This window comes from Girardinichthys multiradiatus, chromosome 4, assembly GCF_021462225.1.
Source record: "Girardinichthys multiradiatus isolate DD_20200921_A chromosome 4, DD_fGirMul_XY1, whole genome shotgun sequence".
Taxonomy (NCBI): domain Eukaryota; kingdom Metazoa; phylum Chordata; class Actinopteri; order Cyprinodontiformes; family Goodeidae; genus Girardinichthys; species Girardinichthys multiradiatus.
Genome location: NC_061797.1, coordinates 46,417,704 through 46,439,865, shown reverse-complemented (window position 1 = coordinate 46,439,865; position 22,162 = coordinate 46,417,704). Strand labels below are relative to the sequence as shown.

General features: G+C 39.1%; 1 protein-coding gene across 13 annotated transcripts in view; it reads left to right on the top strand.

The window, feature by feature from the left end:
• The window catches only part of madd (MAP-kinase activating death domain), a 60,737-nt gene that overhangs the window by 35,121 nt on the left and 3,454 nt on the right, over positions 1 to 22,162 (top strand). For 4 of the 13 annotated variants that reach the window (XM_047363045.1, XM_047363049.1, XM_047363044.1 and 1 more), the window contains 17 exons: positions 1,119 to 1,269; positions 1,586 to 1,789; positions 3,082 to 3,132; positions 5,672 to 5,769; positions 6,087 to 6,170; positions 7,410 to 7,568; positions 7,887 to 8,007; positions 11,573 to 11,693; positions 11,784 to 11,889; positions 11,986 to 12,096; positions 12,188 to 12,295; positions 12,378 to 12,542; positions 12,628 to 12,700; positions 12,959 to 13,065; positions 16,960 to 16,968; positions 17,497 to 17,566; positions 21,051 to 21,097. In XM_047363045.1, the coding sequence (XP_047219001.1) occupies positions 1,119 to 1,269; positions 1,586 to 1,789; positions 3,082 to 3,132; positions 5,672 to 5,769; positions 6,087 to 6,170; positions 7,410 to 7,568; positions 7,887 to 8,007; positions 11,573 to 11,693; positions 11,784 to 11,889; positions 11,986 to 12,096; positions 12,188 to 12,295; positions 12,378 to 12,542; positions 12,628 to 12,700; positions 12,959 to 13,065; positions 16,960 to 16,968; positions 17,497 to 17,566; positions 21,051 to 21,097 (1,785 nt within the window). Of the gene's footprint in view, positions 1 to 1,118; positions 1,270 to 1,585; positions 1,790 to 3,081; positions 3,133 to 5,671; positions 5,770 to 6,086; positions 6,171 to 7,409; positions 7,569 to 7,886; positions 8,008 to 8,332; positions 8,396 to 11,572; positions 11,694 to 11,783; positions 11,890 to 11,985; positions 12,097 to 12,187; positions 12,296 to 12,377; positions 12,543 to 12,627; positions 12,701 to 12,958; positions 13,066 to 16,959; positions 16,969 to 17,496; positions 17,567 to 21,050; positions 21,098 to 22,162 lie in introns of all 13 variants that reach the window. The other 9 variants (XM_047363051.1, XM_047363048.1, XM_047363052.1 and 6 more) reach the window with 7 other exon arrangements.

The following is a 22,162-nucleotide window of genomic DNA, read 5'->3' as shown; positions in this document are numbered from 1 at the left end:
GGTATGAATACTTTTGCCAGACATTATATTTGCTGCAAATCCTTACAAACATTAAAATATACAATTTTACAACTTAGAGGAATTCCTGCTGCAAGACATTTGTCCTGTGGTTATTTATGGCCTTACCCTGGTCTGCTTTGGTCCACACTGAAAGAACTGTGCTTGATTGGAGTTTAAAGAACTTCTCAAGCTTTTTTTTTTAGCTCCTAGAGGTAAAAGAGGACCTGCATCATAGCTTTCATTGCATGCTGAGAATCAGGCTCATTCAGGGGGACATGGGTTAGTGTATTTTTGAGGACTAGGTTCTGCCTCTACAACTGAATCATTTTGGTCTAGATCCAGAGAAAGTATGTGTACATGCATCCCTAAGTAACACGTACCAAATTCTTGTTTTAATCAGTAATGTCTAGTTCAACAATCCAGAATTCAAGGATGAGTGTCTTTTATGTTTGATAAAAATATAAAAATTCTCTTTAGTAAGAGTTTTTAAAGCAGTTGTTTGCTGTTAAGTGTTCATGTATATACTATTTTTCTTTAGGCAAGAAGTTGCTGAAGAACTGTAGTAACCACTTGGATCAGAACAGTTTTTCTATGTATTTATGTATTATTTATGCCTGTGTAGGTAAGGTTTAATAACGATAAATCATCTTTCTTGACATTAAAAACTGAGGTTCCACAGGGATCAATACTTGGTCCAGTTCGTTTTACATTGTATATAAATGATTTGCCAAAAATCCTCAAGATTCCACATGTATGCAGATGATGCAGTTCTGACTGTCCATGGCTCTAACCTGGACAGCTTCCTGTGTCTTGACCTCAAACTGGATTCAGACTGGGGACATTTCAGATATGACCCTTAACGCCTTTTAAAAAGAAATCAGTCATGTGATCATAAGTTATTTATTATGAAATATGTATATGCCTTTTGTTAGGTGTGTTTCAATTGTGAGTTTTTATAATTTGTTGTAAATGCCCTTCTAGGGATGGGCATTGTAGATTAGCTGCAGCTATAAGTGCTATATTATATGTCATGTATAATACACAGGGCCAATGTACAGGCCCAAATAAATAACTAAAATAAAAAATAAACCTTCACAGTCACTGCGTTTTGTTTCCAGGAGGTGAACAGAAAGGTTTACAAAGGCATGCTGGATATTCTGAAGTGTACAGTGTCCAGTCTGGAGCACTCTTATACCAATGCTGGCCTTGGAGGAATGGCTAGTGTCTTCAGCCTGCTCGAAATAGCACGCACACATTATCAAACCAAAGGTATGTCCTACCACTAAAAAACAGTCATTTATAAAGTTTATGCCTAATCGTGACATTTATAGTGAAGCATTTTATAAGCTTACAGATTTTGTGCTCAGGATAAGTTCAGGAAGCTTGTGCCATTTACATTTGTTAATGTCTTTGCTATGCATTTATGTTGAGCTGTGTGCTGCATGTCAGAATCTAAAGCACTAGAGCTGTTCTTTGCTTTTTGTCAACTAACTTTTTTCTTCTCCCAGTGTAACCTTTAACGTACTTCCTTCTTCTGTTTTTGATGAACTTTGCCTTTGGCACCTTAATTTTGATAACTTGGTAGACCCAGAAAAGCGCAAGCGAAGCCCCACAGACAGTGCTGGCAGCCCGGGGAGTAAAGAGAGTCCTTCTGGTCGTATGGAGACAGCCAGACCTCAGGGCCTACTGAATGTCCCGCAGCTGCAGCTGCCTCACCACACTGCGGGCAAAGGAACCCGCCATTTTCATACCCGAAGTCTGAACGAGGAGAACTTTATTGCCTCGATTGGTGTGTACACCACTCAAGTCTGGTTGCATGTGCTCTGTAACCCCCTCCTTTCCCCCGTACAAGCTCATCAACCGAATACCCCCCGCCCTACTTCCAGCCGTCTCAGTGAAAGATCCCTTCACTTGTCCCAGACAGATATTTACAGGTGTAATTATATTCCACACACTTCAACTGAAATAACTCCTGATGATCACGTAGGATGGCTAACCTGCTTAAATTATGTATGAAAATTAGTTTTTGAAATAAAATGAAATTGAAATTAAAGAGAAGACGTGGAATGAATATGAATTAGTTTTGAAGTGTCTGGAATATTCATCCTGTTTCCAGCCTGGACTGTGTGTTTGTGCCCTTTTCCTTAAACATCCGTGAAGCTGTTTTCCTCCCTTTGAGGTTCTGTTGTTGGCCTATTAGCACCTTGAATGCATGTGGTTGTTTTGTTCTTGCAGTGTGAAAATCTGCAGTAGGGGACAAGGGAAAATAGAATTACACACATTGATGGTCAAATCGGTGTTCGTCTGAGCCTTTACTGCAGGTTTCTTCAAGGTGTGCTGTAGAAGATGAAAAAAGCTCCCTTTGCTCTCAGCATGGAGGGTGGAAACATCACTCCCCAGTAAACAGTCCCAGTATATAGAGAATTGGTACAATAAAGGTGTTTTTCTGGCACATAATCTTTAATTATGTCCTTAATTTTCCAGATAAAATTCTGGGTCTGTCTACAGGGGACTCTTCTCAGTTTGTCCACCCCACACCTCTCCTACCCTCACCCCTTTTCTACCTGTTAGAAGTTGCACCTTCAATTCTACAGAATGCTGTGAGACTTGCATCTCAGCTTCTGCAACTGCTCCATTTCACTCACTGGCTAGCCAGCCTATCAATGTCATCCCACGCTCTTTTCCCAATCAGCCATCTCGTTTTCACCTTTGCTCTGGAGAACCAGACAAATGCAATGGATGAACTTAGATGTTCAGAGTCAAAACTCTCTGTGACAGCACTATGTGGCTCTCCAGGACTCTGTGTGGAGAGCTTGGGGTGTGTTGTAATGTTACCTAAGTAGCTGTTGCAGAGTGAATCCAATATAATCCAATCAAGGTTTTTTTTAATATAACTTAGACCTAAATAAATCAACACTACATGCAAACATTACAAAACACCTTCCTTTAGAAAGTAAAACATTTAAATGCTTCTTTTGTTTTGAGTTGATTTTAATGCTCACCCACCATACATGCCTTTTCAACCAGCTCTCTGACTCTCTCTCTGTCTTTCTCTCCTTGCTTGCAATGCATCTTGGGTAGAATTGTGGAGCAAGCACCAGGATAAGCAAAAAGCTATGGAAAAACAACAGAGTAAGAGACTTTTCACACATCAAAAAAACTAAGACTGGGGTGTTAAAGTGAAATTTTTCCACCCCCTTATTTTTGCACTTTTTTTACCTCTTCTCACTCGTGTCTTTTTATACATGAAACAGTAGAAAACAGTGATCGAAGATTAGAATGGACAAACCCCATCAAATTAGATACAAGTCATGGTTTTGGGTTATAGTATCAATGTATCAAATATTTTACAAATTTTAAAAAGTTTAGGTTTAGTGTATTTCCATTTAAATGATACTGAAGTCTTTGAACTTCTCACAAATCTAACACTGAAAAATTACAAAAGTTGACTTTTCTCACTGTATTTTTTTCTTTTTTCTAACAATATAAAAGCGAAGTGGTACAGTGCTTTGTGAAGGCTTTCATACTCCTTGAACTTATTTACATTTTGTCATTTAACAAAAAAAAGACTTCAGTCTTCAGTGTGGATGGATGGATGGATGAATGGATGGACCCCCCCACCCCCCGTCAAGGGGCGCGTCCCAGGTGCGCAGTTCTGCACTGCACAGTTGGCTACTAAATAGTGAGGCAGCGACATATTTCTTCATTTAGTTGTAAGGGTTTTGGAGGCTAATGTGGTTAATAATAACACCAGTAAATGCTAAAAATGGTGAAGCCAGACTGAAGCTGAAAAATACAACCTTTTGCAACCTATCCTGCTGCTGTAGTTGACCACTAAAGAAAATGTTACACAAAATTATCATAAAGAGAGAAATTGGACATGGCGGCTGCCAAATAGATTGGGATGTGTGTGACAATTATGGACACAAAGGTGTGCATAATTGTAAAGTGAAACAATAATACAGGCAATCTTAAAAAAAACAACAAATAGTAAAAAAAAAAAAAATCTGAAAAGTTTGTGGGCATTTGAATTGTGCTCCATTTTCTCTGATGCATCACTATGAATACGCCATCCCCCCAGCTAAAAAATGGTAGGAGCCAGATTGTGATTTGAAGGTTCTTTTTCTTTAGCAGAGACATTAAGCTGGTCAGAGTTGATGGAAAGATCGGTGGATGGAGGTAAAAACAGAACAATCCTCACATAAAATATGTTGGAGGCTGTAAAAGATATGAGACTGGGGCAGATGTTTACTTTCCACCAGGACAATGAACCTAAACATACAACCAAAACTACAGTGGAATGGTTTAGATCATATTCATGTGTTGAAATGGCTTAGTCAAAGTCCACAAATAAATCAAATTGAGAATCTAAGCTATTTTCTAAGAAGAATTGGCAAATATTTCAGTTTCTAGACGTTCCAACCTAAAAAGGTTCTAGAGTGTAGTTACTCAGGGGGCTAAATAAAAATGCATGGCACACTTTTTACGTTTTTATTGAAGAAGTTAAAAAAACATATTTGTAAACTTTTATTTCACCAGGCAAAAAATGAAGAACAATTTCTTATTTACAATGTTAGCCTAAAAGAGTTAAACACTTCAAGTAGGGGAAAGATTCTTGTCCTTTTACTTCACAGCTATGCACGACTGATCTTGTTTCTTTTTATAAGCCTAAAAACGAAACATGACAAAATGTGAAAAAGTTTAAATCATATCAATATATTTGCAAAGTACTGTAGAAATCCTTAGGACTGTTGAAAGGCTACCCGACATAAAAAATACAGCAACGTACTGTAATATTTATTGGCTTAAGCTGAAGCAAAGTGTATTTTACCATGTTCTTCTTTTTCCTCTCTTGCAATCATGCATCAAGATGAGCAGAAATGAATACCTGCTGCCCTGTCCTGCTCTTTTTAACTGTACTTTTTTCCAGTTTCAAGTGGCTTGCTGTAATATTACAGCCAACATTCCTCAGTTGGCTGATGCATTATGAACTGCTTTGCCAAAGTTAAATGTCGCAAAAAAGTGAGAACTACACGGACCTGTAAAGATGTACGTGTCGCCACATTTCCACCTACAGAGATGATTAAAAACAGTCACACTTGAAACAGAAAATGTCTCCTTTACCGACCATGAGTTTGTCTGCATGCCTAACTGCCTGTGTCTGTTTGTGGGTTTTGGTGTAAATTGGGCCACATTTGCAATACTGACTGAAAAATAATGTGTCGCTCTTGCAGTTTCGCTTTCATTTGTAATGTCCGAATTGCAAAGTTTACCGCTTTCTGTGCTTGCCCCTGTCTCTTCTCTCTGTCCTTTTAGGATTATTTAACTCTCTTTAGAACCAGAGTAATTTACACAGGAAGTTCTAAACTTTTTATGAAACAAGTTTTCTTACTCTGTAGAACAGGTAGAAATGCCTCTTTGCATTTAAAGCTAGTAGCAGCTTAAATATCAGATTTAAAATGTTTCTCTCAGACTCTGTAAAGCTGCTGTTACCCAGTGTGCTTTTTAAAGCACACACTTTATACAATTTTAAGCAGTCTTTAACCCTTCAGATGGATGTAGTGTCAGTGCTACTAGGCTGTGCTGGCTTTGAGTGAGGCAGATCTCTGTAAGGTAAGAACGTCATGAAGTCACATGTGAAAACAGGCTGATGATTAGATGTAATTTGCAGGGGCTGAAGGAGCAAAGCAGCGCCCGCAGATGACTGATGCAGAGAAGAAATCACAGATCAGTGCTGATAGTGGACTCAGTGTCGCATCTGGTTCTCAGGTTTGTACATATTGATCAGGTTAAATGTATTATTAAATAAATGTGCAGGCCCATAAATACATCTTTGATGTAATTTGTTTGTTTTTGTTACAGTACATTGGACCATGTGTTTCACATTGAGCTTATAATTATAACCAGAGTGCAGCACATTTAAAGGGATAGTTAAAATTTAGCAAGAAAGCCAAGTCTTTTCTAGAAGCTGGAACTAGCAGCTAGTCTAGTCAGAACCCCAATAAATATGAACTGTCCCTTTTAACTTTCTTCCTGTTAAATAACCCATTAATCTCTTTACTCTTCATTCCACTGTGGATGTATAGAAGAGCGACACAGAGTCTGTAACCAGTTCAGAGCCGCCGATCCTCACCAGAAGCACCAGCCAGGACTCGGAGGCCAGTACAGTGGTAGGGCACGCCAACTCCGATGAAGTTCACTTTATTCATTCTTCTTATTATTTTTTATCCAACTGGTCATAGTATGACAACCTTGTCTAAAAATACCAGTTCTACTGTATTTTACTATACATTAATGCATGACTCATGATTCACTTGGTTTAATTTAAATCAAACATTATAAATCCTTCTGCTGTTTAAATACAACAGTTTGATTATTACCGCAGTAACAACGTTACCAATAGATTTTAGGATTTGTTTTAAATTTCTTACGCTAACATAAAGAGCAATAAAACAGCCAGGCCCCACAAAACTTATCTAATGGTGCTGCTCACTGTCTTCATTCAGAGGCTCAGAGTTTTCTAGTTCCACGTATCAGAGTAAAGACGACTGAGCCTTTCGGTCCACGGCATCGTGGCTGTGGAACAGTCTACCTCTTAGCTGACTCTGTGGATATACATATACAAGCTTATAGATTCTAATTAGTCAGGTTATCTAATCTAGTAGCTAGCCTACAATCTACTGCTTTACAGTCATGCCGCTCTTGATTGTTACCTTGGTAGTAGTGCCGGTTTGAGTTCCTTTCCACACCTTTTGTGACCAGAAATATTCTTAACCAGCGTAATTTGCTGAATTTGAGCCAGCTGACTAACAGCGCTCAGCAATAGGCGGGGGGGTAGCGCTGTTTTACTCTATGCCTCATTCCCCCCAGTATAAACTCCAGTCACTGTGGCCCTTCCTCTGGTTGAGTTAAATCGCTTTAAACTATATGGTGTGATGCGAAACTTACTGCTCAGAAACTAACCTTTCTGATTAGTGGCCCATGCCTATGGTCTAGCTGTGTAATATTTACTAAATCCTCTTTTCTGTATAGTTCAAGATGCCATTTTTACTATTTTTAGATTTTGTACAAATTCAGTGTTGCCGAATATTGAGTAAATTTGTTAAAATTGTAGCTTAAAAATACATTTAGGAATGTTTCAATTTCTGCAACCCTCAGAGAAGAGACATGCTGTTTCTGTGGTATAATAAGGGTGCTCTACAGTATTTTGGGTTACATTTTTGAATTTTGTAGAAAGTATGAAAACCCCGAAAAAAACTGAGCTACAGTTTAATTAAGAGCTGGAATAAAATGCTTTGTTCTGTTTACATTTTTATATGAAATCAGCCACGAATGTAGATGTCAAAAAGTCTGCATGTGAAGCATTTTCATGTTTTGTTTTATTCATAAGCTGAATTAAAAAATTTTAGATTAGCAATAGCTCTGGAGAGACCCTCGGAGCCGACAGTGATCTGAGCAGTACAGCAGGAGATGGTCTCGGAGGAAGAGCTGCTCCTCATTTGAATCAGTCCAGAGGAACTCTGTCTGACAGCGAGATTGAAACCAATCCGGCCACCAGCTCAGTGTTTGTAAGTAAAAAAACCAAAAAAACAAATGAGTTAATATACACCAAAGAATACAGAGTCAGGCTAAAATCATTCCTGCGAGTCCTTGAATCACGTTACCGTCATGTAAAATTGTAGTAGTTATTTTCTCTTGTAAGTGAAGGGATTTAATGGACAGTACAATTGTTATTTTTTATTTAGTTAAAAATAAAATCTGTAATAACTGAACAATTTGCCAGCTGCTAAATAAAAACATTGTTCTCTTTGTGATGAATTCAACAAAGCAAACATATGTGATCATAGCAGTCTGAGCACAAACCTTGTATATTCCTTCTTCTATAGGGAAAGACCCACACTCTTAAACCCGGTGCAAAAGAACCTTTACCTGCAGTGGTCAAAGGTCCTCCTGCACAGCTGATGGAGGACATCAGTATGAGGATTTATCTCTTTGAAGGCCTGCTGGGTAGGCGATGCTCTCTTGATCTCTCTGTTTTCTCTTTAAACTTGCTCCACTGCTGATATGTATGCTGCTGATGGTTCAAGGAAATATTTCAGTCCCAGTGGCTCTACTTGTCTGTGAAAATGTTTGATGCAAACCTGAGGCTTTACAGTGGTGTGTTAAAAGTCGTGCTATGTATTAATCCTTATCATGTTTCTGTGGTGTGCATCTCCGCTCGCTCTGCTCTCGTTTTTTGCCATTAATCCCACTCAGAGCTCTTTGCCTAACCCCCGTGCTGCTCTCGCTGCTTTCTTCCCTTTCTTCTGCTCCTCATGGGAAACTTCTCCAGGGCGCGATAAGAGCTCCGTTTGGGATCAACTAGAGGATGCCGCCATGGAAACCTTTTCTCTAAGTAGGGCTGATCTTTTGCCTTTGCCCGTTTTTTTTTTGTTCGTGTGGTGCTTGTGGAGTGTGTTCTGTGCTCGGCCCAGCTAGCTCTTTGTTCAGTTTTCTTATCTAATCCGAATTTTATCGGTTTATTAGTGAGCTCCAGATCCGTGTAAAAGAGGGTATGATTTTTCCATTAAGAAAACTGTAGATATTTGTTTAAAATATAAAAACAGGAAAAGGGTATTTTAATGTATTTTCTTTAAAGTCTTTTATTTATGTTTAGTTTTATTTTTGATTAATATAAAGGGAATTTTCACCATAAATGGATAGTCACCTTCTCAAGGGTCAACAGTGCGATAATTCAATAAATAACTTGTTAAATTTTTTTTTTTAATACGTGGTCATTTTAAAGAAAATTGAAAAATATTTAGATTAAATCAATAAGATTAAATAAATGTTATACAAAATACAATACAAAATCATTAAATGTAGAAGTTCTTAATGAAATTTGCTAAATGTTTAACAATTTTTAAGGCATCTATAACTATTTAATTATTTCATAGTCCTGTGTTGTGCTCCGAATTGTGAATTTATTTTCCCCATCAACCTTACCCATAATTAGGTCTTCAACAAATCAAAGTTAGGGTGCATATAAAATAATGAAATAAATGAGAATAAGAATGATAATAAATGATTTTACTTTGCAAAATACAGGTCCTTCTCAAAATATTAGCATATTGTGATAAAGTTCATTATTTTCCATAATGTCATAATGAAAATTTAACATTCATATATTTTAGATTCATTGCACACTAACTGAAATATTTCAGGTCTTTTATTGTCTTAATACAGATGATTTTGGCATACAGCTCATGAAAACCCAAAATTCCTATCTCACAAAATTAGCATATCATTAAAAGGGTCTCTAAACGAGCTATGAACCTAATCATCTGAATCAACGAGTTAACTCTAAACACCTGCAAAAGATTCCTGAGGCCTTTAAAACTCCCAGCCTGGTTCATCAATCAAAACCCCAATCATGGGTAAGACTGCCGACCTGACTGCTGTCCAGAAGGCCACTATTGACACCCTCAAGCAAGAGGGTAAGACACAGAAAGAAATTTCTGAACGAATAGGCTGTTCCCAGAGTGCTGTATCAAGGCACCTCAGTGGGAAGTCTGTGGGAAGGAAAAAGTGTGGCAGAAAACGCTGCACAACGAGAAGAGGTGACCGGACCCTGAGGAAGATTGTGGAGAAGGACCGATTCCAGACCTTGGGGGACCTGCGGAAGCAGTGGACTGAGTCTGGAGTAGAAACATCCAGAGCCACCCTGCACAGGCGTGTGCAGGAAATGGGCTACAGGTGCCGCATTCCCCAGGTCAAGCCACTTTTGAACCAGAAACAGCGGCAGAAGCGCCTGACCTGGGCTACAGAGAAGCAGCACTGGACTGTTGCTCAGTGGTCCAAAGTACTTTTTTCGGATGAAAGCAAATTCTGCATGTCATTCAGAAATCAAGGTGCCAGAGTCTGGAGGAAGACTGGGGAGAAGGAAATGCCAAAATGCCAGAAGTCCAGTGTCAAGTACCCACAGTCAGTGATGGTCTGGGGTGCCGTGTCAGCTGCTGGTGTTGGTCCACTGTGTTTTATCAAGGGCAGGGTCAATGCAGCTAGCTATCAGGAGATTTTGGAGCACTTCATGCTTCCATCTGCTGAAAAGCTTTATGGAGATGAAGATTTCATTTTTCAGCACGACCTGGCACCTGCTCACAGTGCCAAAACCACTGGTAAATGGTTTACTGACCATGGTATCACTGTGCTCAATTGGCCGCTATCGAAGCATAAGACCTCAGCAGTGCCACAGGCTGATTGCCTCCATGCCACGCCGCATTGAAGCAGTCATTTCTGCAAAAGGATTCCCGATCAAGTATTGAGTGCATAACTGTACATGATTATTTGAAGGTTGACGTTTTTTGTATTAAAAACACTTTTCTTTTATTGGTCGGATGAAATATGCTAATTTTGTGAGATAGGAATTTTGGGTTTTCATGAGCTGTATGCCAAAATCATCCGTATTAAGACAATAAAAGACCTGAAATATTTCAGTTAGTGTGCAATGAATCTAAAATATATGAATGTTAAATTTTCATCATGACATTATGGAAAATAATGAACTTTATCACAATATGCTAATATTTTGAGAAGGACCTGTATAATGAAGTTTTAATCTTTTATTTCTTTCAGAAAATTTTGACACATTTCTACAAATATTAATACAAGGTTCATATATTTCTTGTATATATTATAGTTTTATTAAGAATAGCACGCAAATATTCATTTGACAAATTATTTGTTTGATTGTGGGACTTTTGGCCCTTTGTATCTGAACCAAAAAATAGAACTAATACAGCTTTTAGCAGCCCTGGATGTAATGTACCGCCTGTTATGGTAATAATTTTGACTAACCTTAACTTTTTTACCCACTGATCTGTATAAATTCGGTTGAATCATTTTAGAGGATGAAATGTTAAAACGTGTCTCAGAAAGCAGTGTGAGGGCTCAGTATTTGAATATAAGATCTTGATGTCTTGCATGTAACAAACACATCTATATTCGCTATAATAGGTTTTAATTTACATTAAGCATGTGTTTCATTTGTATGTTTGTTTTTCTGTTGACATTTTTCACTTTATTCCAAAAAACAGCACTGCACTGATGGGTTTCATTCACTCTGTTGTAGTCCTAGTTAAAGAATTTACGTTTTATTTTACATTGTGACCAATCTACCAGACCCAGAAATTCACAGGTGCTTGCTAACCCCTGAAAGATGGTTGTTCTTAAAACGAGCTTTTAATGATTGTGTTAAACTCTTATATTTATCACAGTAAAACTCGCATAATTTTACTGGGGGTTTAAAACTTAAAGATTATTGGATATTTCATAAGAATACTTGGGGGTCAACATTAGCCTCAGATGTAATGTTTGCTTGAAATGACTGAGATACTGAAAACTCAGGATTTGAGAGTACTGTGTAGAAAAAAGTACCTCAGTATCACAGAACAGATATGTGTTCACTCTCACGAATTTGTATTCCTCAAATGACTTTTGTTTTGTAATAGAAAAAATATTTATTTGAAGTTGTTCGGCTGCCAGATTACCACCTGAAGAAGCTTTGCTCACTAGAGGTAAAAACTGTTTTCAGGTAAGGAGCGCTCCACCCTCTGGGATCAGGTGCAATTCTGGGAGGACGCCTTCTTGGATGCTGTGATGTTGGAGCGGGAAGGAATGGGGATGGACCAGGGACCTCAAGAAATGATTGAAAGGTTTCTGATTTATTTAGTTTCTTTTCCTCATCCAACTCTAAGTTGTAAAACAGTTTTATGACGCCTGCTGTTTCTTGTGTGTTAAATCAGATACTTGTCACTTGGAGATCACGATCGCAAGCGTCTGGAGGATGACGAAGACAGGCTTTTGGCCACCTTGCTACACAATATGATTGCTTACATGCTAATGATAAAAGTACAAAAGCCTGTTACTCTGTTTAATAAGCTATATTTTTATCTGTTCCTCCAGATGAGTGAACCAGAATCCATGTAAATGTTTTTGTCGACTTAGGTGAACAAAAATGACGTCCGGAAGAAAGTGAGGCGTTTGATGGGCAAATCTCACATCGGACTCGCATACAGCCAAGAGATCAATGAGATACTTGACAAACTGGCCCATATGGTGAATATTCCTTCTTCTTTCTTCCACTTTGCATTATTTTCATTTCGCCTCTCTTAGTTCTCTGTAACTGTTTACTACCAACCTTGTGTAGAATGGCCGTGAGCTGTCCATCAGGCCCAGTGGAAGTCGTCACATCAAGAAACAAACATTTGTTGTTCATGCTGGCACTGATACAACAGGAGACATCTTCTTTATGGAGGTAGGTACATGCTTTACTCTGTCCTACATGTTTTGCCTTCTAGTTTTCTTATTGTGATAGTGAACGTTCACCGATGTTTTAGGTTTGTGATGACTGTATAGTCCTGCGCAGCAACATCGGTACAGTTTACGAGCGCTGGTGGTACGAGAAGCTCATCAACATGACGTACTGCCCCAAGACCAAGGTGTTGTGTCTGTGGAGACGTAACGGCCAAGAGACGCAGCTCAACAAGTTCTATACCAAAAAGGTCTGAAGTTGTGCGTCATGTGCCTCGGCAAACGTCAACAGGAAGTTGGTTATAAATTTAAGTAACTTTCCTCTGTTTATTTCAGTGTCGCGAGCTCTACTACTGTGTTAAAGACAGCATGGAAAGAGCTGCAGCAAGACAGCAGAGCATTAAACCAGGTGGATACCTTTCAGACGATTATGACTTTCAGTATATGCATCATCGTCACCGTCACTTATTTTAAGACATTAGAGAGAATATAAATGTAAATTAAGTCAATTCTGTTAGTCTAACATCCATCCATCCATCCATCGCATGTTCCATATTTAATATCTGCAATAAATGCTGGTATTCTGTATTTGCACTTTCTGTCTGAAGAGGACTGAGAACTCTGCTAGGTTGGATGTTAGAAAACTGCTCTACATGCTTTTCCTCAGGCCCGGAGCTTGGCGGTGAATTTCCTGTCCAGGACATGAAAACTGGTGAAGGTGGACTGCTTCAGGTTACGCTGGAAGGAATAAACCTGAAGTTCATGCACAGCCAGGTAGGAGGCCATTACCACAGCAGAGAAGCTGCCTCTCATCTCACATAAGGGCATGAGAATAAAAAATGACTCATGATGGCTCAGACTTCATCACGTCCTTCTGTTCCCATCTCTCCTTGTCTCTCCCTTTTGCTTCTATAGCATTACTTTTCATCCTGTGTCGTCTTCCTCTATTGTCATTAAAACCTTGATAAAAACGTGACACTTTTACTAATTTTAACATATTTGATTGGATGGTACTGACGTGCATTTGACTCTAGAGGAAGAATTCCTGTTTGTGCTTTTGCTTTTTTGGATGAGCTCTTTTTTTCTGTTTGATCGTTTGTGTTAATACATGCACGCCATTCTCAAAAACAACGCTAACACCTCCCGCCACGCAAGTTTCCTTTGACATCTGTGGTGCTCAGACCTCATGTTCATTTACTGTGTGGGAGGAAACGATGTGTTAATCTGTGTGTGTGTTGTGCAACAGTGATAAGACAGATGACCTTAAGCAAAGACTTTTCATTAATAATTGGCTATGTTATAATAGCAACTTTCCATTTTAAGTTTGGACCCTTGAACATCGTCCTGTGTTGTCTTCACGTCTGTGCAGGCAGTGACAGTGTGGGCTTGTGTATTGTCTTAGCTGATTACAGTGCAAACCTGCCTCATTTGAGAAAGCGATGTAAAAAGATTAGGATCCAGATGCAGTCAGCAAAGACCTTTTTACATATTCAAACTAAAAAGTAGGACGTTATCTCCTTAATGCACATTTTATCCAACTGCATTTCTTCCCATTTTTCTCCTGTTTTGGCAGCTCTGATCACCCTTCTGTCCCGTATCTGATTATTATGAAATGGAAGAAACTTTTTACTGTCACAAAGCATGGCAAACTGTCCCAGGTGGTGAAGCCATCATGGAGGACCAGTTTTACTGACTGCTTCATAACTGGGTGAAACGAAGATGCTTATACTCCTTTCTAGAAAATCTGACTAATATTTAGCTCATCTAATTTACTGAAGAAATACTTTTTTATCTGCTGATATGGAGCATACTTTTTTCTCCTGAATTTTTTCTAGAGATAGTTATATTTTTTTAAAGCTTTTTTTTGATTTGATGTTTTGTCTTCAAAGTACAGGATTTAAACCTTTTTTTTGATTGTGACGTCGTTCATGTCTGCCGTAAAAACATTTGAGTAGAAGGCAGTTAGGTTTTATGAATGAGCCAGTAGTGTCGTCGTTTCCAACGTTGAACTATCTAATAGAACATTATGTGGCACCAAACATCCCTTTTAACCAGTATCCCGCTTCACATACAGTACAGTGCCTTGCAAAAGGCATTCTGCGCTCTTCAACTTTTTCACATTTTGACATGCTACAACCAGAAACTTCACTTTATTTTATTAGGATTTTATGTGATAGACTAACACTTAGCAGTGCATGTTTGTGAGCTTAAAAGTAAAATGTTTTTTTTTTTCCACCAATTAAACTTTACGTTCAAGTTCAGGAGTTTAAGTATCTCGAAGTCTTGTTCACGAGTGAGGGAAGAATGGAGCGGGAGATCGACAGACTGATCGGTGCCGCTGCCACAGTAATGGGGGCGCTGTGCTGGTCCGTTGTGGTAAAGAGAGAGCTGAGCCGAAAAGTGAAGCTCTCAATTTACCCGTCAGTCTACGTTCCTACCCTCACCTATGGCCATGAACTTTGGGTCATAACCGAAAGAACGAGATCCCGGATACAAGCGGCAGAAATGAGCTTCCTCCATAGGGTGGCCGGGCACTCCCTTAGAGATAGGGTGAGGAGCTCGACCATCCAGGAGGGGCTCGGAGTAGAGCCGCTGCTCTTCCACATCGAGAGGAGCCAGTTGAGGTGGCTCGGGCATCTATACCAGATGTCTCCTGGACGCCTTCCTCGGGAGGTGTTCCAGGCACGTCCCACCGGGAGGAGGTCCAGGGGACGACCCAGGACACGCTGGAGGGACTATGTCTCTCAGCTGGCCTGGAACGCCTTGGGCTCCCCCCGGAGGAGCTGGAGGAGGTGTCTAGGGAGAGGGACGTCTGGGCTTCTCTGCTGAGTCTGCTGCCCCCGCGACCCGGTCCCGGGTCGCGGGGGCGGAAGACGACGAGTACGAGTAAAATCTGACAAGTGTTTGATTCATTAGCATTTAGTCCCTTTTATTCTGCTCTTCCTAAATAAAATCCACTGCAACCAATTACCTTCAGAAGTTACCTAATTATGATACAGAATTTTCCTGTTTGGAATTTTATCTTTGTATAAATCCAGATGTTCTGTAAAGTCTCAGAGATTTGTTAAGAGAACATTAGTGAACAACCAGCATCATGAAGACCAAGGAACTCAGCAGAAAGATCAGGGAGAAGGTAGGGGAGATGTTTAAAGCAGTTAGGTTCTAAAACAATATCAGAAACCTTGTTCTGTTCAGTTTTTCATGTCATTATAGAACGAGTAACACACACCTGCTAACCTACCACGACATCGTCTAATCTGACAGGCTGACCAAATTAATCTGGGAAACAGCCAAGAGGCCCATGACAACTCTGGAGAAGCTGTAAAGATCCCCCGCTCAGGTGGAAGACTGTTGCCAGGACGACTATCAGCTGTGCACCCTATAAATCTGAAAGAAAGTCATACAATTCCTGTTTGAAGTTTGTCACAAGCCACATAAGGGATACATGTAAAACTCTGCATGGAGGGAAATCCCACTAAATAACTATCCCCATGATGAAACATGGTGGTGGCAACATCATGCTGTGGGGATGCTTTTCTTCAGGGAAGGTAATAGTAGTTTATAGGAAGATGGATTGAGCTAAAAACATGGCAGTTCTGGAAGAGAGGCAAATGAAGGCTGCAGACTTCCAGCAGGATAACAACCCTAAAAATACAACCAGAGCTCCAATGGAATGGTTTAGATCCGACCACGATCATTTGTTAGAATGGGTCCGTCAAAATTCAAATCCACCTGAAAATCTGTGACAAGAGTTAAAGAGTGATGTTCAGATGTTCTTCATGCAATGGGACTGAGGGTGGGCTATATGCATATAAAACTGGGCAAATATTTCAGTCTCCAGATCTGATAAAGACATAAGCCAAAGTACTTCAGTACTTTCCCCTAAAGGTGGTTCTACATAGTATCGAGGGGCTGCATTGAAACACTTTACAGGTATTTATTTGAATAAAAACAAATTTAAATCTGTATCCTTCTATTCACTTATTCATGTTACTCTATCACGTAAAATCCCACTAAAATACAATGACGTTTGTTGTTTTAGGATGACAATCAGTGAAATGTTTAAGGGGTAAAAATACTTTCACAAGACCTGTGCAAACAAAGTTCCTGTCTGCGCGTTTATTTATTTTGATTTTCTTGTGGCTCTCGGCCTAAATTTGTCCTTTTGTAAAGACCTTTTTATTCTGCCAAACTCAAAAAAGATCATCTGATGGACGTTTGCTGCATAGAGAAACTTAGCTTAGATGACTTATTCTGAAGTGATAAAGGCAACGATAGAAGGCAACATCTGACACGGTAGTGGAGTTTACGGTCTGCCCTCATGTACCCGCTCTGCTGTTGTGAATGAGATGTGTTGGTGCCAGCCCTTGTTGCTGGAGGAGGAGGCATGGAGGGCTCTGGGGGACTGAGAGGTTTAAAATCCAGGAAAACAAAGGTGAATCAATTTCTCAACACTCTAGTCAAGCTTTAGTCCTTGTCTTTTATTCCTATTTGTCAGCTCTTGTGGTTGAATCTTCTTGTGGCGGGTTTTTTAATCATTGGCTCTTTAAATCTTTACGAGGCTCTTGCTGATAGATAGCGCCCTCTCGGAGTGTCGTTGAGTGTTTGTGCTCTTCTGTCCGATAATAATCCAAACCATTTCTCTCCCATGCTCTCTCCCCCTGCAAGGAGCGGAAGGTACACAACCTCTGCTGTGTTTGCTTATTAGCAGTTACATCTTCTTGCGTTCCTTTTGTTTCCTCTACCTGTTTTTCTTTTTTACTGTCGTAGTGTATGGCAAGTCTAATTTTGTGTCCTTGTCTTCATTTTGTATAGAACTTCCATGTATGCATCATATGGGCCATATGGCCATAAAAAATCTTCTTGTATACGAATATCCTCAAGTTTTTTACGTCTGATGCACTTTATTGACTAAATGAGTTATTCTGACTTAGTGTTGAGCAGACTAAATGCATTTCTTCTCATTGCCCATTTATGCGTTTGACCATGGAAACTTCTCATAGTGTGTTTCTTTTCTTTTGGTAGCTGTTAAAGCGCTTGCATTTCATGTGTAGTTGTTTTTATTTTTACCTTACATACTGAATGAAACGAGTTTAACATGGTTAATTTCTTTTAATTTCTTAATATGAAGTGTTTGCTCTTCATCCTGTGTTGTTGAGTTAATAATGTTCTGTCTTGTTTTTGTTTGTTTTTGTTTGTTTTTAGGTTTTCATAGAGCTGAGTCACATTAAAAAGTGCAATACAGTGAAGGGAGTCTTTGTCCTGGAGGAATTTGGTAATTACACCATCTATTGATTCTAGGCCTGTACTCGGCATGGCAGTAACTCAGCTTCACGGCAAATTCACTAAGAGCTTAGAAAGGCTTGCTAAATTGAATACTCATTCTGTTTAAGGAAGGCTGAGCTTTTGATGTCTGCAGGTGGGGAAGAGGGCAATTAATTTTTTAGAGGATGTAGTTTCAGTTTTGCAGCAGTCGAAGTAACACTTAATGCAGTAAATAGGAAGGAATAGCGAGTAAAGATGGGATATGTGCTATTTTCCACCAAATGTTTGCATTTAAATAAGTAAGCAAACTTTCCCTTTTCAGACATGAGATGCCTTTTAGAGCAACAACATTTAGTTATTCAGTTACTCTTCTATCGCTCTTTCATTCCTCAGACACAGACAGCCGCTGTAATAATTTATGCCCTAAATCCAGACTTGACCTGTTGTGTTGTTGTATGACCATGTGTCATATTACCTTGAAAATTCATACAGTTGGTGGTTTTCTGAAACACAGCAATAGTGAATGGAAGTAGCAGAAAGTCTCACTTTTTACTCGTTAAAGCTAAAGTTGCACGGGCCAGACTATAACTGATCAAGACGGACAATTTTAATTAAATTTTTAGCAAAACTATAGCAAATAAAACTGATTTGTGTGAACTTTGTTTTAAAATGAACAGTTAAATGTAACAGAAAATAAATGTGCTGTAGGATTCTTGATAGGGGTAGTACCAACCGACAATGAAGGAATTGCAAGATTATTCCATTTTATGGAGCAAAGCATATGTCCCTAACCTTGTTGATGCATTTACAGATAAAAAAGTGAGAATTTTCAGTTTTGATGCATTTAAAAAAGTAAAAATTCATGGGTTCTACAGGCTTCAGTAGCTGAACATGTTTAACACGTTTCAAAGAATATTACCGGTACTTAAATTTAAGACTAAAATGAACCATGGAAAAGGACTTGGTTTTACCCTACTGTTGAAATCTGTTTTGAGCCAAAACCAAATATAAACTTTCCCATGAGGAAGAAAAAGAGCGTTGTAATTCCCCAGCCTTTAATGGGGGCTTTTTTCCCTTTGCTTCCTTCCACCTTTAAAACACAAATCAATGTGGTTTTATGACCTAGATTCAACAATCGTGACATAAAAAGACTTTCTAAGACCTCAAATTTAGGTGATTTAAATTTTTGAGTTTTTATGACCCTGTAGAAGCCCTGAATTTGATCAACGATCAGGGCTGATCAATGATAAAATTGGCTGATCGACTGGTGTGTCACTGGTAAATGGTGTTGAGCATTCAGTTCTGTAACCAAGAGGATTGAATTACTGTGCAACGACAGTGTCACAAAGTGGTGAAAAAGGTGATCTTTACCTCACCTTAAAAGAGTTGAGAATCTGAGAAGCAGCATTAAATTTGACATAATGAAGTCAACGAGCTTACTGCATGTGAAAGAAAACTGACTCTTCAAAGCTGCAATAACTTAGTGAACTATAATCAGACAGACGGCAGAAACAGATCAAACACTTTTAAAGCACTTCAGACAGGTTTGACGCCACCAACGGCTGTAGAAAAGAGAGGCCAGGCAGCTAATTATTATTGTTGGTGAATCAGGAGGAGGGAAAGTTTAGTGTTTTTATTTTTTAATGGAAACAGCCAATTGGAAGCCAGATGAACCTTTTTGTATGCATTCATATTTACGTACCACGTCATGAAAACATAACACTGATGCGATTAGTTGCTGATTTAGAAAGTGACCCTTTTTGTCTGACAACAGCTTAAATAGATTATGAATCTTTTAATAAACACAAGGGCTACAGCTCCTGATTTCAGAAAGTGGATGAAGCGTGAGGTGCCTTTGCTCTGGTTGTTGCCAGAAAGACGGATGCCACCGATTTAATGAAGTTGCCATCAACTGTTTTCACGTAGCCTGAGATGTGTCTCTACAGGCGCTGGTGACTTCTGGACCGCATGCTGTTAGAAAGCACGTTCGGATCCAGGCTAAGCCGCCACAATTTAATTACCATAAATGAGCAAAGGCAAATAACTCCAGCATACTGGAGATTGCTTTGTTTCTTAGCAGCACCATCTCAGTGTAGGAAAGACTTTCTGCACCCAGTGTTGTTGCCACGGCAACTCATGCTGATAAACCGATACAAAAATAAGCAGCACATAAGGGAGCCGCAGTTTAGATTTGAGTGACCCCATCTGTAATTTAATTGAACTCCACACACACAGGAATGGTCGTCATAGCGACCAGTGGTTGAAAGTGACCAGCACATTTAAATATTTCATATAATTCATTTAAAGGGATTGATTGCCATTATTAAAGCATGAAACTATAAATAACTCATTTTACAGTGTGAAATTAAAAGGCCCGAGTTATTTTACAGGAATTCTTGCAGAAAGATCAGTTTGGTTAGTGATTGTTGCCAGAAACATTTAGAAGTTTCTCCTATGATGGTCTCCATGTTCAGACAGTCTTGATCAACAGTTGGAGTAGGTACAGCACTGTTCATCCACATAAGCTCAAGTTGAAAAGGATGACTCTGTACCGGTGGTGCAGCACAGAATCACAGGAGGTAGAAGTTGAATGTCTGAGTTACTGTCGTGCCTCTGTGCTGCTTTTGTAATGTTGCCCTCATCTTTGCCACTATGAAAACCTTCATTCTCCAGCAGGTAAAGTGTTGCCACCTTTCTTCTTCAAAACTAGATCCATGCAGATTATTTCCTTAATTCATCACTGCACTGGTTAATCTTCTTTCACCTTCTGTGTATGAATAAGTATTCCTCCGCTTCCTCCATCACTTGCTTTTCTGTTTTGAATCCACCCTGACATTTTTCTTCATGTGGTCGCTGTTTGCTGAATGTCCGCCTCTGTATCTCAACCAGTTGGGATCTCAGGTGGGACAGCTGCTTAACGGGGGTTGATTTAAAGGGACATAACATCTGTCCAGATCTCAGCCTCTTCATCTCTGCTATGGGTTCACAGTTACTAATGAAAAGTCAGTCTGTCCTCTGGGCAGAGTTTGAGCCTCTTCTAGCTGCTCCTCTGTGATGTCGGCTCACAGGGAGGAAGGGGTTAGAAAGAGGAGGTCGTCTTTCTATTTATTTCCTTTTTGAATTACTTGACGTGTTTAACTCTTATAACTTCTACAGTCAGTTATAAGACAGTTGTGTGTTTTATTTGTCCATTTAGTGGGCCATGAATGTGTCACCAGAAGCATTTTCTTCATATTAACACCAGCTACTAAATAATCGCTTCATTAAAAGATGAAAAAACATAAATGAATTTTGCCCAAACTGACCCTACAGTCCCATCTTATCCTTGTTTTCATCTTGGTAAAATTATTCACAAGCTTTTTGACTTCTTGGTCCACTTCCCATTGTAAACATTTGAAATTCCAACCCTGTTAACTCCCAAAGCTCTCAATCATGACCTCAGCAAAGTTCCTGCTGCCTTTGAATTCTTTCTTTTGTCTCTTGCACCGACATAGTTCCTGAAACTAAAGAAGTGGTGATCCACAAGTACAAGACCCCCATGGTGAGTCCTCTCGTTCTGTCTTTAATCAGGGCTGGAAAGCCTTTTGCCATTGTTTTCAGCCTGAAGTATGTTAGGATATGATGCGACTAAATATGGCGATGACTCAGTTGGTCATTAGACTATTTACAATTTATTTAAAAATATTAGGGATTCTTTTGCAATGAGACAGTTAATCTCAGAGGGTAACCCACTGAGACACTATATATATATTTGGATTAAACAGCATTATGCTCCAAGTGAATTGGTGGAAAAGTTAAAACTTCATTACAACAGTTGCATCTGCTTAGTGAAAGTCCTTCCTTAAACATTTACAGTCTGTCATTCAAAAATAATATGGTTTTATACATGAAGGTAAGAAATGGAGTTAGAGTTTAGCACAAAGTAGTTCAATTCAGCAATGGTGTTGGAAAGTTCAAAGGTTTCTTTTTCTTCTAAGAGCAAAGGCCTGAAACATTCCCAGGTTTTCAATAAAAAAAATCCCCCAAAACAGGCGAGGAATTTATTAAATTCAGAACAAAATAGTTTTAAAGAAAAATACTTCTCCTATCACAACATCAAATATGGTACCCTGCAAAAGTATATGTACCCTTTTGAACTTTTTCCTTATTTAACAAAATTCAGTAGATTTTATTAAGGTTTTATGTGACAGACCAATGCAAAGTCACACCTAAGGATGAAGTGGAAGGAAAATGGTCTTTAAACTAAGCTGAATTTAAAAAATAAGTTATCAGAAATACAAAAATCAAAGCATATTTTGTGCATTTATATTCAACCCTCGAGTCTGGACTTTTAGGGAATGTCTCCACCTGCTTTAACTTGTAGACACTGTGATTTTTGCCCGTTCTTGCTTTCCAAACAGATTATATGAAGAGCATCTGTGAACATTAGTTTTTAGGTCTTGCTACAGATTAATCAGATTTAAGTGCAGTCTTTGACTAGGCCATGCTAACACATAAACATGCCCTGGCTGCGTATTTTGGGCTGCTAAGAAGTAAAGCTCCACTTCTCAGTCTCAAGTCTTCGTTTCAGCTTCTTAATATGTCTCTTCCAGGAGTGACATTTATG